Source organism: Uloborus diversus, chromosome 3, assembly GCF_026930045.1.
Source record: "Uloborus diversus isolate 005 chromosome 3, Udiv.v.3.1, whole genome shotgun sequence".
In the NCBI taxonomy this organism is placed as follows: Eukaryota; Metazoa; Arthropoda; class Arachnida; order Araneae; family Uloboridae; genus Uloborus; species Uloborus diversus.
In genome coordinates this window covers 44,079,901-44,094,741 of record NC_072733.1, presented here as the reverse complement: position 1 = coordinate 44,094,741, position 14,841 = coordinate 44,079,901, and the positions used below count along the sequence as shown (strand labels likewise).

General features: G+C 32.9%; 1 protein-coding gene across 1 annotated transcript in view; it reads left to right on the top strand.

Moving 5' to 3' along the window:
• The window catches only part of LOC129218247 (sushi, von Willebrand factor type A, EGF and pentraxin domain-containing protein 1-like), a 120,799-nt gene extending 105,958 nt beyond the window's left edge, over positions 1-14,841 (top strand). The window contains exons 27-32 of the mRNA XM_054852471.1: positions 6,731-6,853; positions 7,886-7,923; positions 8,594-8,692; positions 8,810-8,861; positions 11,881-12,335; positions 13,494-14,841. Of these exons, the coding sequence (XP_054708446.1) occupies positions 6,731-6,853; positions 7,886-7,923; positions 8,594-8,692; positions 8,810-8,861; positions 11,881-12,335; positions 13,494-13,628 (902 nt within the window). The 3' untranslated portion in view covers positions 13,629-14,841. The remainder of the gene's footprint in view (positions 1-6,730; positions 6,854-7,885; positions 7,924-8,593; positions 8,693-8,809; positions 8,862-11,880; positions 12,336-13,493) is intronic.

The following is a 14,841-nucleotide window of genomic DNA, read 5'->3' as shown; positions in this document are numbered from 1 at the left end:
TTCGTCCAATGTGGCGTTCTTTTTTGAAGAACATTAATTCATCTTTCAGGAATAACTTAGCACCTGATTCATCTTTTTTAAAAATTATGAATGATAAAGATCATAAGAGCCTGAAAACTGCGAACTATGGATCATTGTGTTTTCTTTGGATCAGTCAATTTTTTCAGAATATCAATGGTGACAAATAAGCTCCAACGTGATATCCATTTTTTTTTTCTTATTTAAGATCAGGTAGTGGACAAGCTACTGTTTTAATAAAATGCTTCTGCTATATCGAATGATAGATGAAAGTAATACAGAAAGAGAATAAATTCTGTATTGATACGACAACGTTTATTTGGCCATACTGTTTTAATGCATTAACCAAATACTGTTGACGGTACAACCAAAAGTAAAAATACGTCTGCGTAAAATTGTCTTGCCGAAAACTACTGATTAATGTTAATCGGCAGTTTGATACCACTTCTCCACATTATTCATCGCGACATTTGCAGTAGTACTTAAAGAAGAAGGAAGGGGGGGGGGGGTAACTGAATTGGTCTTTCCAGTATTTCAAAATCGACTATCATCCATTATCAGTGGGCATTGAGCTATATTGCAAGGTATTATAGCTCAATGGCAGTGATGCATTCGAACGCAGATTATATTGTGAACCAAATCGCCCACAGACGATTTCAGTTTAGTAGTCCAGAGCCATTAGTGCTTGAAAGTTAATTCTGGCGGCCGTCTCTAAAAAAGGATGAAAAGTTCTTCTTAGCTCCTACAGACTGTCTTTGACACAAAAGGAGCATTGACCATCTTAGTCTCCGGTGAATTACCCTAATGAAATACCTTATGAATTGTAATTAATATGAATACATTATTCTGAAATTTCGTGTCCAAACTTGAAATAACACTCTGAAAAGCTATAGCTTGTGGCGGTTAAAAAACAGCAGAGAAATAATATCTTCACGATGCAGTTTTGGTTATCTTTTACATTCCATCATTCGCACTTTCTTATTCTTTAATGTTTATTAAAACTTTTTATATTTTGTTTTGCATCAAACGTTATTTAACAAATAATTTATGGTTTTAACTATTTTTTTAAGTCTTGTCGTTTAAAACTGATTTTATATGTTTAGTGTAACGTGTATATCTTAACCTGCATTTAATAATAATTGTATGGTTTCACAATATAGCTGCTTTTATGAGCCTCTCTCAATGCCCTGTGCTCCCACTCTCACGCACGGGTCATATCAGTTTCCTAAATGCAGTCAATATAATAGTACAGATATTTAATAATGCAACTTTCTTTAAATAACATTTGATCTTACCGAAATTCCTACTGAAACTTTTGCAAATATACTTTTAAATGCTGCCTGCTGTATAAAAAGTTAAATTGTCTCAAGATACACCTGAAATTTAAAATTTTTACTTATTCGACAGTGGCTGGTATACCCTTTTAGTTTAGTAGCCCCTTTTTATCATTAGAAGCTACTTTATACAAAACTTTCTATTTACTTATTTTTCCATAGAAATAAAAAGCTAGCTGATGTGTGCATCACATAACTTCCTTTACGCCAATTCAATGATAATAGTGCCTTGGAGTAAGGAAGGAAACACTGTAAATATTTTCACCCCTAGTTGGTTGCGAACCGAAGCAAAAAAAAAACGGTTTTGCACAGTTTTATTTCCCATTATTGGCCATTTTAATGTAAGTCAATGGTTAACTCTCTAAATATCGCCAATTGTGGCTAGATTAACTGGAATAAAAAATAAAAAATAAAAAAAACCGCCAAATTTGTCACTAAGTTGGCGACAAAATTTGGCGACCAAAAGCCTGGCGATATCGCCAAGTGTCCGCCAAATTATAACACCACTTGAGTTGGCATCGAAATTAATGATCTCCCCCCCCCCAATAAGGTGTAAAAAACCCCTTTGGAACATCCGGATGCAACCAAAAGGAGAGGTGCACAACTAGACCCCATTATTAGTCGACTTACCAAATTTCAACTTTCCAAGGCATACTGGTTTTGAGTTATGCGAGATATATACGCACATACATACGTCACAAGAAAACTCGTTGAAGTTGACTCAGGGATCGTCAAAATGGATGTTTCAGGCGTCCACACGTTCTTAGGTGCACGTGTGGTCGGGTCGAAAAAAAACTCAATATTTATTCGGGGGTAGGCTGATTTTTGTGTGAAAAGTTTTTCGCGAATGCAATACTTCCTTTACTATGTAAAAGAAAGTAAAAACACTATATTCAAATACAAGCTGTAAAAGAAAATATTGCCATATGAGATTTAACAAAAATGCCCTTCATTTGCCTCCCCCCCCCCCAATGTGTGTTCAAACCTTTTGCACAAGCTTCCAAGTTTGCGCTTGCTTCTTGAGGGGTAGGGTCATGAGAGTGAAATTAATAGTGGATTTTATTATTTGTTGGCTGGCAATATATAATACTATGTGTGAACTTGGGATTGTTTTTTCATCACAAACTAATCGCTTCAAAATAGAAATGATTTAGGTATGAAAAATCAAGAATGTAATGATTATCTGTGGCCGGTTGGGTTTTTAAGCAGCGACCTTTGGCAAATGGCGAGTGATTATTTTCAAGTATAACTTAAGAAAATGTAAAGTTCTATAATCATTGACTTACGCAGCTAAAATGAAAATACATATCGGATCTTATATTTTAAACGTACGCACATAATAACACTATACTGACTATACTGAGTACAACAAACACATCTAGTCATTAAACACAATATTTGAAAATTTAGTTTGACTGTTGAAACACACACATTTAAAAAAAATTTCGTACAACCAGGTAAATATTACCTAAAATAGTAAAATAGGAAAAGGTATTTTTTAGACATTTAAAAGACATATATACTACATTCGTTTTTAGTAGTTTTTCGATAATAATAAATAATTATTCTAGGAAGATCCCCGACCTGCTACCCTCCCCCCTTTTCATCTTCCCTTCACATCATAAAAGATAGTTGAAACGAAATTTGCGTCCAATATATCCCATATCCCCTCAACTTTTCCACTTTAAGTTACAATAGTGTATTTAATATTTCACCCTCAAAACATTTTTGGGTGAAATGATTCACCGAATCCTTTACTCAAAGCTCCTTAAAGATGGCCTAAATTTACAGTTTTAAAACTTTTTTCTAGAAGTCCCTACCCCCGTCTCCTCACCTTTGCATCAGCAAAGATAGCCTAAAATTCTCTTAAGACTTTAGATTCGATAAAACTTCGGGTGAGATCTTCCTACGCCCTTTCCTGAACTTAAAAAATAGCCTACAACTGCGTTATTAATATTGAATTCGGAAATTTTCACAGGAAAAGGCCAAAATCCTTAACAACTTCCCTTTATCCTTTCTGTGATCACCCTTTACTTATCTTTTAATATGGCAAATTAAATAAACACTTATATACCATTGAAATTTTTTTGAGTAACTGCAACAGTGCACGTTCAGTTTATCCAACGTGTTTTCCTAAAATCTTTCATCGTATTTATGTATTTATTGTTTTGTTTTTACGTCATCCAGTTGTAACTGCCTTATAAAATACATCTTATAAGTTACTTTGATAAAAGTAATTACTGAAATAAATTGCTTTGATATAAGTAGTTTCTAAAATCTGAAAATTTTATTCACGTATTGAATGGCAAATTAAAAAGAGGAATTTAAATGAGGCCAAAAAAAAAAAAAAAAACGCAAAGGCAGACTACCAAAAATGATCTTCTGAACTGGTGGTTTTAAACGTTTTTTATATCGAGACCCAATTTTTACCAACCGATACGATATATGCATTGTACATTCATGAAACACATATTTGTATTAGGTCACGTTTAAATTAAATGCTTTAAAGATTTCTTAAATTAGACTCCGATACTTAGTAGAACTTTTATTACATTTTTTCAGCTCAGAATATTCTTTCAAACGTTACTTTTCTGCTTTACTATGCATATGTATTTCATATAAACCATTAAACACAAATTTCATAAATGTATGAAATGCAGCAGATAATAAAATTCTCTACAAAAATATACTGAATGGAAGGAGATTTTTTCTCAAAAGTGAGCAAAAAATAATTCAGGTAAACGAATAACTTGGAACATAATCTAAACTCCGTAGGACCTCCAGCGATCCATTCTTTTTCGGTCCGTTTAACCGATCATTGGTTTACAGGGTGGTCGATCGCTTGGATCGTTTACGAGCAAAAGTGCTAGAGTGTAAAAAATTGCTAACCAGAAAAAAATCACCTGGAATATTTGTAAAAACGAAAAGTAAATGGCAGACTTTATAAAAAGCACATAAATGAAACATACTTTTTTACGATGGAATTTTAATTAGCGTAACAAAAGAAATGCCTTGGGGTCGTGATCTAGTGATTGAGATCCCTTGTTCAAATTTCGAATTAAAAAGCTTTTAAAGAATTCTAAAATCTAAAGATTGGGAGCCCAAATTCAATGGTGAAACCTCAGGATTTGAATCGTAACACGTTAATCTTTACATACCACATAGAGGAAGTGGTCTCAATACGGGCCACCCGCTGAAAATGAGAGAAGGGGTTGTGCGCAGTCAAAAAAATGGTACCGAATGTATCAACGAAGGGGCAAACGCGTAGTGAGCCAATGATTTTTATAGCTAATTCACGTGCTTTGTCGGGAACTGTTTTACAGGAAACACTCGCTTTGGAAGAACTCAAAACTTTTCGAAGCTTATGCTACTTAATTGATATCTTTCTAATTTATACAGTGATGTAAGTGGTTTTTATCTTAAAACAAAGAAGATTATATGTGCTTTCTTTTAGTGTACTTGATTTGAAAAATTTGTTTGTTTAGTAGTGGTTTAGTACACCATAAACTTTAAGTACTGCCCCTGGCAATCCTTGCAGGTAAGAAATAGCTTGGGGCTGTAAAATTTCGTTTATGTATCGGGTACTGTTCAAATTGCCCACAATTTGTAGCAACTGTGATCGTCCATGATATGCTATGGCACCCCAGACCATAACTCCGGGTGTTCGTCCACTGTGGCGTTCTATACTGAACTCCGGAATGCGCCGTTCACTGGCATAGCGCCTGACACGAATTCGGCCATCATGCTGCCACAAATTCAAGCGAGATTCATCAGAAAAGACGACCTGCTGCCAATCAGCACGCCAGCTCCTATGCACATTGGCCCATTGTAGCCGCAGGCGGTGATGGTTTTGCGTGAGAGGAATCGTGTATAAAGGAATCCTTGCGCGCAGCCCACGCTGCAGCAGACGTCTCCGAATTGATGAAGCACACAATGAAACACCTGTAGTTATTGACCACTGTGCTGCCAATTGTCTAGAAGAAGCTGTGCGGTCCGTCAGCGCCATACGCACCAGGTGTCTGTCTTCGGGAGCTGACGTCACATTTCGGGGTCCACTCTCGGATTTCCTAGCTGTCCGACCCTCGTCCTTCCACTGCTTCCAAACCCGCATGATTGTGCTGCTGTTACGCTGCACACAAGTGGCTACTGCACGATAAGACAATCCAGCTTCACGAAGGCCGACGATTGTGCCCCGTTCAAACTCCGAAATTTGCGCAAATTTCGCTTTCTTTCGTCGAAGAGGCATAGTAAAGATTCAGTTAACGTTTACTCTAGCATATAACCACCGATAATCATACACGCCTCGCTACAGCCGTCTATTTATATTCGGTTAGATCCGCCGCTCAGAGGGCGCTGCTGAGCATACGCATGCGCTACCGGTCTGCAATTATAATCATTTGCATATCATACCCTACTTTACATTTCCTGCAATTTTCAGCTCACTCGTGTAAGTCCTTCGTGGTGTTGCAATTTTCACAAACAGGATTGTAGTACTACAACAAATCAACTTTATATCTAACCATCATCGTTGTAGCAAAGAAAGCAGTGATTTCCGAAGTACTCTCAAATGTACACCCAATGTGTTATCAAATGTATTCTTAAACTTCAATTCAATAAAGATCCTTAGTAAAACACATTCGAGTCACTCTTGAAGCATTTTCTCTTTAACGGAACACATTAGAAAAACTTTTCAGAGCACTTCCTTTATTACCGAATACATTCGAAGTTCATTTTAGTTCACATTCAGGAAACTGGAACACTTTTAACGTTCCAAATGTGTACCGCTTACTTGCAGTGTATACGGCTGGTTTGCAAATGTACAATTTTTCATTTAAACTTACTTGTGCGGGGGAACGGGGGGGGGGTTCGAATGTGTACAACGATTAGTCTATAATATATAAGTATGTATTATTGGTTTTCCAATGCACAACTACTTTAGAAACACAGGAGGGGCAAGTGGCATCAATCTGGATATGTCCATGAATTAGGCTTGGTCAGTCCCCCCCCCCCACCCCCATTCTGTTCCTATCGGATTATGCTTTCAAAAGTTAGACAGACTCACAAACCGACACCTCAAATGAGATGTATCCAAAAGTTTTCTTAAATAAATTTAATTACATCTATGAGACTTATTTTAAGATTACTTTTCATTAGTTGTTCGCGAATCACACGAAAATTGCTAGCGGAATATTAGTGGTTCGCGGACCACTGGTCGGGAAACACTACTCTAGAAGATAAAACATGTGACAGTTTTTATGTTTTCAAGAAGGGCAATATAATAACATTCCTATTCCAATTTATATTTTTTGAAAACATGTGAAACTAGTTTAATGTTTCATAATTTCTGTTATAACCTAAATTCATTCAATTATTTCAAGATGTTGATGAATGTTTGGACAGTAATGGTGGATGCTCTCATACTTGCGTTAATGATTATGGATCCTACCACTGTACGTGTCCAGGAGGCATGCTCTTAGCTGCCGATGGTCACCATTGCAAAGGTAACATTTGTTGATTAACAAACTGATGTATGTCGGAGAGTTTAATCAGCTTATTAATTATTGTGTTTAAATGAGTTAAGAATCTACTTAATTTTTCAATTTTTTATTTTTTGATTTTCGAGTATAAGTACGCATACAAATATGAAAAAGTAACAACATATCTATACTTATATTTCGCATGTAATTTTTATTCATATTGTGAAACTTAATTATTGAAAAAAAAAAGTTTATTTTGAAAACAATACCGAGCAGCTAACTTACAGCATACAGAGATTGCAGTTTCTCTCTTATTTTGGGCTCTTCAGTCTGAAATAGCCATAATCGAGCTGAGGACAAATAGGCAAATAACATCATATAAGCGCTGCGTTTATCTTCACAGTGAGAGCAAACTTGATACGGTTCCACTTCAAAAACAGTAAAATAAAGCTATAAATTATCACACCATATGACTACAATGTGATGCTTCTAGAAATGCAATATAGTCTTTTATTGGTAGAACTTAAACCTGTTGGCTAATCTTTTTATGTCTCCATCTTTTGGTACTTCAGGATGCAAAAAATCTCGCGATAGCAATATTCGGTTCTCGTTTAATAAATTATGATGAAATGCAAACACTCTAACCGGGATACTTTTTTTCTTCAATCTCATTAGACATCTTTCAAACAGTTACGTTTGAATTTTGTTACTATTTATCGTTTCCGATGTTTGATGATGAAGTGGAATCGAAACGAAAGTGATGTAATAAGTATCGTGAAATATATCTAACGATTTATTTATTTTATCAGTTTAATATCGTTTATTTTTTGAATCAAAAACTAGTCAATTTTAAAGTTTGCATGCATTTTTTTTTATTATTATTCAATGCGCGTGATTAGCAAAGCAACTATTTCTATTTCTTCCAAAATCAAGACATTTAGAACTCGCTGATTACTTTATTTGCAACCTCTCGTTTGAACTTACTTATGAATTGTAAGTTACTTTATCATTTATCTGTAATTTAATTTTCTCGTTTCTTTTTTTCATTCTCAACAGATGATAGCTTTTGCCAAGACGATAAATACAGATATTTGGTATGTTTTATATTATTTACTTTTCTAGTTCTTTGCTTTATACTTCGAACATGAAATGTTTTCGCAGTTGATGTTTAAACCAATTTTTTGCTGAAATACGTCAGACATTGTCAGGTGCTTGAAGTGAGTAAGTGTGTGTGTGTGAGAGAGAGAGAGAGAGAGAGAGAGAGAGATTGGCTGTGATAGAAGAAGTGAATCTTATAGAGTCGAACAACGCTACGAAATGATATACGAAACCAAAAGTATAATAAATACTTCTAATTCCGTAAAAGTTCAAAAAAGAAAGAAAAAAAAAGGACAATAAAAAAATGAGTGAAAAAATTTACAACATAAAATGAGTGAAACTAATAATGTAGAAAGGTATCACCAATTATTTTTAGGGGGAAATATATATTTATGTGCATAGTTTAAAGATCAAGCAAACTGGATAAAACGTAGTTTGGAACCCATGAGGGTCACGGCTAAACTGCTGTTTAAGATTTTTGGGTACTAATATCATTTAATACATTTTTATGGCTTAACCCAGGCTATAACCACTCATGGTGTGATCAGATCGGGCCTACATTTTGCTGGTATCTGTTAAGTCTAGCTCTTACCATTTTATTATGTATCGTTACGTACTGCTTCAATTTTAAAAAATGATGGTGAATCATTTATTTATTTCATAAAGGATGGAGAAAAGTGGACTTCATCATGTCAGACATGTTCCTGCAACAGAGGCAAAATTGCTTGCGAAGAGATATCCTGTAAACCTAATACTTGTGAGCCTGTAAGTGTTTAAATATTTTCCATAAATATTGTCGTCGTAATATTTTTGGAGTTGGGTGTATCATTTAACATCGATTCATATGAATTTTCTTAAACAAATAAAATATTCTTTTTTTAGGAAGAGCATCTGACAGATCTGCCGGGAGAATGCTGTTCTAAATGCGTTTCTTGTAAGTAAATTACAATTTTTTGTCGCCACTTTAATGACTCTTTATAATTGAAAGTACTAAGTTAGTTTATAAGTTGTAATTATTTACCAAATGCCTGACTCGCTAGTGTTGTCCTGAGATTTTCGTTAAAAATTACGATAATTACAAGATAGAAAATAACAAAATAATATATGTAAAGTTTTTTTATGTATGAGAAGCAAATAAAAAAAAAATAGTATTGTTAAAAATCATATTATGTCTAAAAACTGCTTAAGGCTTTCACGGCCGACGTCAATATGAAGAAATAATATTTCCGGGCTTATTGGCCGTGGTTGATATGGGAAAAAAAATCCAGACGCTTCTCGACAAGCTCTGCGGTTGACATCCTCAGTGGTTGAGTTCGATGCGACTGACAGTGTGGTTCAGTCTCATCGAACTCATCCCATGAGGATGTCAGCCGCAGAGCTTGACGAAGCGTCTGGATTTTCTTTTCCATTTCGACCACGGCCAATACGCCCGGAAATGTTATTTCTTCACATATTATGTCTATTGAGTAACTTGTAAAACTATTTTTTTCTAATTCACAATTACGTATTTTCAGCGAATAACTGACATTTCTCTAATTAGATACTTTTCAAAAGTGTACAAATTTATAAACGACTAATATACATAACCATATATAATTTATAAAACAAATATATTTATGTGTAATCAAAGGTATTGCTACAACCTTTACAAGCGTATTTCATGTCTTGAAAATCTGATATGCGTCTTAAAAGTTTAGTGAAGTTTAGTCGTCTTCCCATTTTCTGTTTTATCTAAAAATAATGGAAAAAGAAAAAAGGGAAGTTGAATTTTTTTGAAAGAAAATATTTCAACATTTTTTTTATTTTTTAAGTACAAAATGTCTAACATTCCAAATGTTAAAAATCAAAATAGTAGAGGAATGTGTGGCAAAGTGAAATAGTTAGTATAACGTACCTTTTTCAAAATGAACAAGGAAATGAATAGGAAATTCGTTTCGAAAATTAAGGTACATGAAGAAAGAGCAATGTGTTTTATGAAAACATCTGCGCTGAAACCTTGTTTTATTTTTAGTTGTAAATTTGTGCCTTCCAAAAAACAAATTTCCATAGAGCAAAGTGAAAAATTAAATATTTTTTAAGTGAAATATTTTCTTTTTAATAATTAAGGAGACTTTTGATCAAATGATTAAGTAAATAAAAGAAAGAATGATGAAGCAATAAATAAATAAATTATTAAATGAGTAATTTAATACTTGAATAGATAAAATAGTGAATAAATAAATGAATGCTTGAATAAATGAGTTAATTATTCAATAAAGGAATGTGAATGAATTAATTCATTTTTGAAAACCTAAGTGATTTTATAAATTATGTAACAGAGTTATTTAAATTAGAAATTGTTAGATATATATTTAACTTATTAATTTTCAGACGTACATTTTTATTCAAAATTGCATATTATCATGGATTTTTTTATATTCAAAGTGATAGGTGTCACTAGGATCCACGAACCTAAACTCACGATTATGCAACTTATATGTACATCAAAAGTAGGGAAACTTGGTGTTGAAGGATGAACCGGCAGTTGTGTTAGTGTTAGCTATAAAGATAATAACAATACATGTTTGTGTTTTTGTATATAGTAGGTATACTTAATAAAAGTTTTGATTTTAAGAAATATCTCATGATCTCAACAAACGGAAGCATATTGAGTGTTAAGTTATCGAGGTGTATGTACGTTCGTAACGCAGTTAGCGAAGATCTTGTACAGAAATGAACAATTTCACTCTTGCCCCATCCTCTTTGAATTTGACTGATTTCAAGAAATACTTAAAATGAAAAGGAGCATAATATTAAATAAATAAATACTGCACCGAATATTAGTAGATCTCAATTAATATTTCTTTGCCCTGCTATTTCCCTCTACCCCACATTCCACAACACATCTCTTCTTTCCTTTGCCGTTGTCCATTTCAGATTGCATCGTAAGAAAGTTAGTTTTTATGGAATTGGTCGCTATTGTGGTTACTGTTGTATTGTGGTTACATTGTTTTCGTTTATTTCATCCAGAAAAATGAATTTCTCTCCCCTAAAAATGTCAAGGAGTAGTTTTACGGGGAAAAAAAACTTTCTATGTCCCTGTATATAATAGATTTTAATGACAAAACTTTGTCCACACACACACACACACATGATGAATATCGCTCTTTCAAACAGATGTGGATAGGTTACCTCACTTGAATAATGGCTGCTAAAAGAACAATGTAATATTTTGCACAATTGGGTGCACTGTCGATTATTTTGTAAATATTGTAATATTTCCTGAACAGTAGAGTAATTATTTTACAATACACTAATAAACGGAAAATCACAATTTTTCGACTTACGCCAGTCTGGCCCTGAGGTACGGAATTGTAACAGTAAGAATGATTTAAAGTCAAAATGAATGAGAAAGATTTTTCATTCCTTTACTAATAGGGAGAGTCTTAAAATTTGGTTGTTGACGATGGGGAAAATTCTTTTGTCAATATGTTTTAGCACAACTCAACATTTTGAAGCAGACAGAACAATGTTTTTTTTTTTTTTTTTTTTTAATTTTTATTATTATAAATTATTGAATAAGGGTGTTGATGTAATTCTGTTGATTCATACTTTTAAAATTTAAATATTTCTGGTAATTATTGCCTGTTTATGTGCTTAGAGTGAATGCAATTTACTTCAATTTCAGACTAAATCACTACTTATTTAATGTGATGCTCATACTTATAAGTACAATGTTTTGATTGCTGTTACATTGTAATTTTATTAAATGCTTGAAAATTATATTAATGGTCTTCTTAATTTAGAAGTAAAACTTTTAAAATATGCCAGCAAAGTGTATTATTTTTCGTCTTTCTAATTCGTATTTAATATCGATGAAGAGTTACGCATCTCATGTTTGATACACTTTAATGTGAAAAATAAAAACGTTGAACAGCATTTGTAAAAAAAAAAAAATATGTTTTCTGTTTTAGGGTCTTTGTGCCTTGCTTCGAGTAACAATACAGTCGCAACTTTCAACTCTAATGTGTTTGATCTTGAAGGGAATTGTACATATACACTTGTAGAAGATTGCATCAAAGGCAGCTTCAAAGTTGAATTTGAAACAGTTGGAGACAAATTTACTCAAATAAATTTGACTGTCTATCACAACTGCCATTCTGTTCGTATTTTAAAATCTGGATCAGTATTGGTAGACGACGAAGCCGTTTCTCTGCCGTTTTCTTCAGATACAATCTTAATAAAATCCAAGACGTCCAGCATTGAAATTTTTACTGACTCTCATCTACATGTTCAATGGCATTCATATGGAGAAGTACTCATTGCAGTGCCAGTAGAACACTCTAGATCGTTGTGTGGTTTATGTGGAAACATAGAAAATTATATGAGTAACTCTAGAAAATACCGTCTGCCCTTCCACTTTGCTTCAGTAAGAAATAATTTCGATTTTTTCCTGAATTCATTTAATGTTCTTTGAAAATATTTCTTTTCATGTTTTTTAATCAAGTTCCCTGATTGTTAAAAATTAAGAACTAAGTTTAACTGTTATCGATTGCATTCGACTTAAAAACATATTTTAACAGATTTATATTGTATTAATAAGATGAATTTAGCTTTTCTTTCAAGTGTCTTTTTTTATCATTTGCTTTCAATTTGCATAAAATGTTTTAACTAAATTGTTGCATTAATGCAATTAATACAATTAATTTACCATTTTTTCCGTGATCACAAAGCTACTACTTTTGGAGCTTATCTTTCTTAGCACTCGTTATACAATTCAACAGAAAATTTCATATTTACCGATGTAATTTTCCCTCTATGTCAGTGTGTATATTACTATATTAGTTATCTTAAACTGTTCAACAACTGCGTTGTGCAGCCAAGTGTTTTCTGTGCAAACTAAATGATATGATGTTATGCTGCTTCTAAAGACGTGTTTTAACTCTGTTTTTTTTTTTTTTTTTTTTTTTTTTTGTGCTCGTTGCGTCCTATAAATGCATTGTGCTTGTTTAACAATAACCTCTTTCTTACACCCTCATAGCGATATCTAGTCTGACACCACTGCGATTTTTATTTCTTAGTGTGTATCCGTGCTTTTTAAACAAATTTAGTTTTACTTATGATTTCAATATATTACTGATTAAAATGGAACCTTTTCACTGACAACTATAGGCAAATTTTGCTACGAAATCTCAATAATTATAGGCAGAGGTGGCAAAAAAGGTTCTGAAGTCTATGAAGTTTTCTACAACGAGATTCACGAACCATACATGAAATGAGAATGACTGTGGCAGAATTTTAAAAATATAGGGACTAGATTACAGACTAAAAATGAAAATTTTTAATTTTTATAACTGCGGTTTAAAAGTTTGTAGTATGAAGTCCACATCGACTTCTTTTGTGCAGCAATTAGACTTGAACTTTTGAACAAATTTTAATATATGTTCAGAAAAGGAACTCAAGTGTCACGTATCCGATAATAATATTATCGTTAAAAAAGATTTGGCTCTATAAATGTCAACTGTTTCCAGTGTTTTAATAATGCTTTTTTCCATCTATTAATACTTACTGCTTTTTTTGCTTACAGGGAGGACGAAACTGCTTTGCACTTACAAAAATCTCAGAAAAGAATTCAAGTCCACAGAGCTCATCGTTATTTTCCGCTGTGCTCAGTTTCATTTTAAGTTTTATGTCAACCTATATGTTTTTTAAACAACTGTAAAAATGTGTTAGTGGAAGCAGAACAAAATAACTTAGTACAAACAAATTAAAATAAAATGCGAATTTCATACTGGATCATATCTATTAAAAAATGTTTTTTAAAAGATACCGTCTAGTATCAAATGGAATTTCTCAGCAAAACTCCTACGAGTCCGCTACTGCCATTAATGCAATTTATTATTTCTGTTAAAAATGTCTTACTGAATTGTCAGGACGGATTCTGAGGCGATTGCCAGGAGCAACTACCCCGTTCAAACTTGCGGCAATCAAAATTTCGCATTAGATATCTCTGGAGTTGGATTCTCAGTTTCCGGTGGTGTTCAATTTTACGTCGTTAAATGCTTTTCGTTTATCTTCAAGTTAACTTTTTTAACTTGCTTTTGAGTATCATGCATTCTTCGTTAATACATTTGAGAAAAAACATAATAAGTACTACCAGTAAGATACTTCAGTAACAGAATTCGACTGAAAACTGTATAAATAGAGATAAATAAATAAAATTTACAAACAAAAAACGAAAATAAGAAGTGCGCTTTCTTAAACCAACGATATTTTAACCACAATTCAAGTTTATTCGATCTTTTACTCGTAAAGTCATCCTCATTATATATTAAACGAACTATAGTATTATATATCATTTATTTTGAAACATTCAATCACCATAAATATAATGTTTGGAAATTGTTGGGAAATTTTAAGAATATCAACGTTATATTTAAGGAATAACTCGTACGTTATTTTCTTTGAATTTTGGCATACCAAAAGTACTTTACTAGAGATGCTCCTAATATGTTAGCTACTAATGCTTCAAAGGGCCACGTATACGCAGTGAGTTATTTCATGCTCGTTGCATTTTTCCCTCAAATGATGTGCTTAATGTAGTTCATAAGTGCATGCTTTCGCTTCAAGAAAATTAATCTTTGTTAACAATAATTCTTTATTTAAATTTACTAACTTAAAACCGGTATCAAAATTAAAAAAAAATTTTTTTCCATGTTTGCTTTCTATAGTTATTTCTATGAAAAAAAAGGAAGTAAAAAATTTTTAAAATACAGCCGGAAAGAAATATTTGAAACAAAAGGAAGTGTGGATGTTTGAACTTTTTGAGTTGTTTTGAAAAAAGATGTGCAAACTGGAATTTAATTGGTTTCATCTATGAAAAGTTTTCCAATCCTGCCTTGCATTTCTACTTTGAACCTGAAATAAAGTGTATA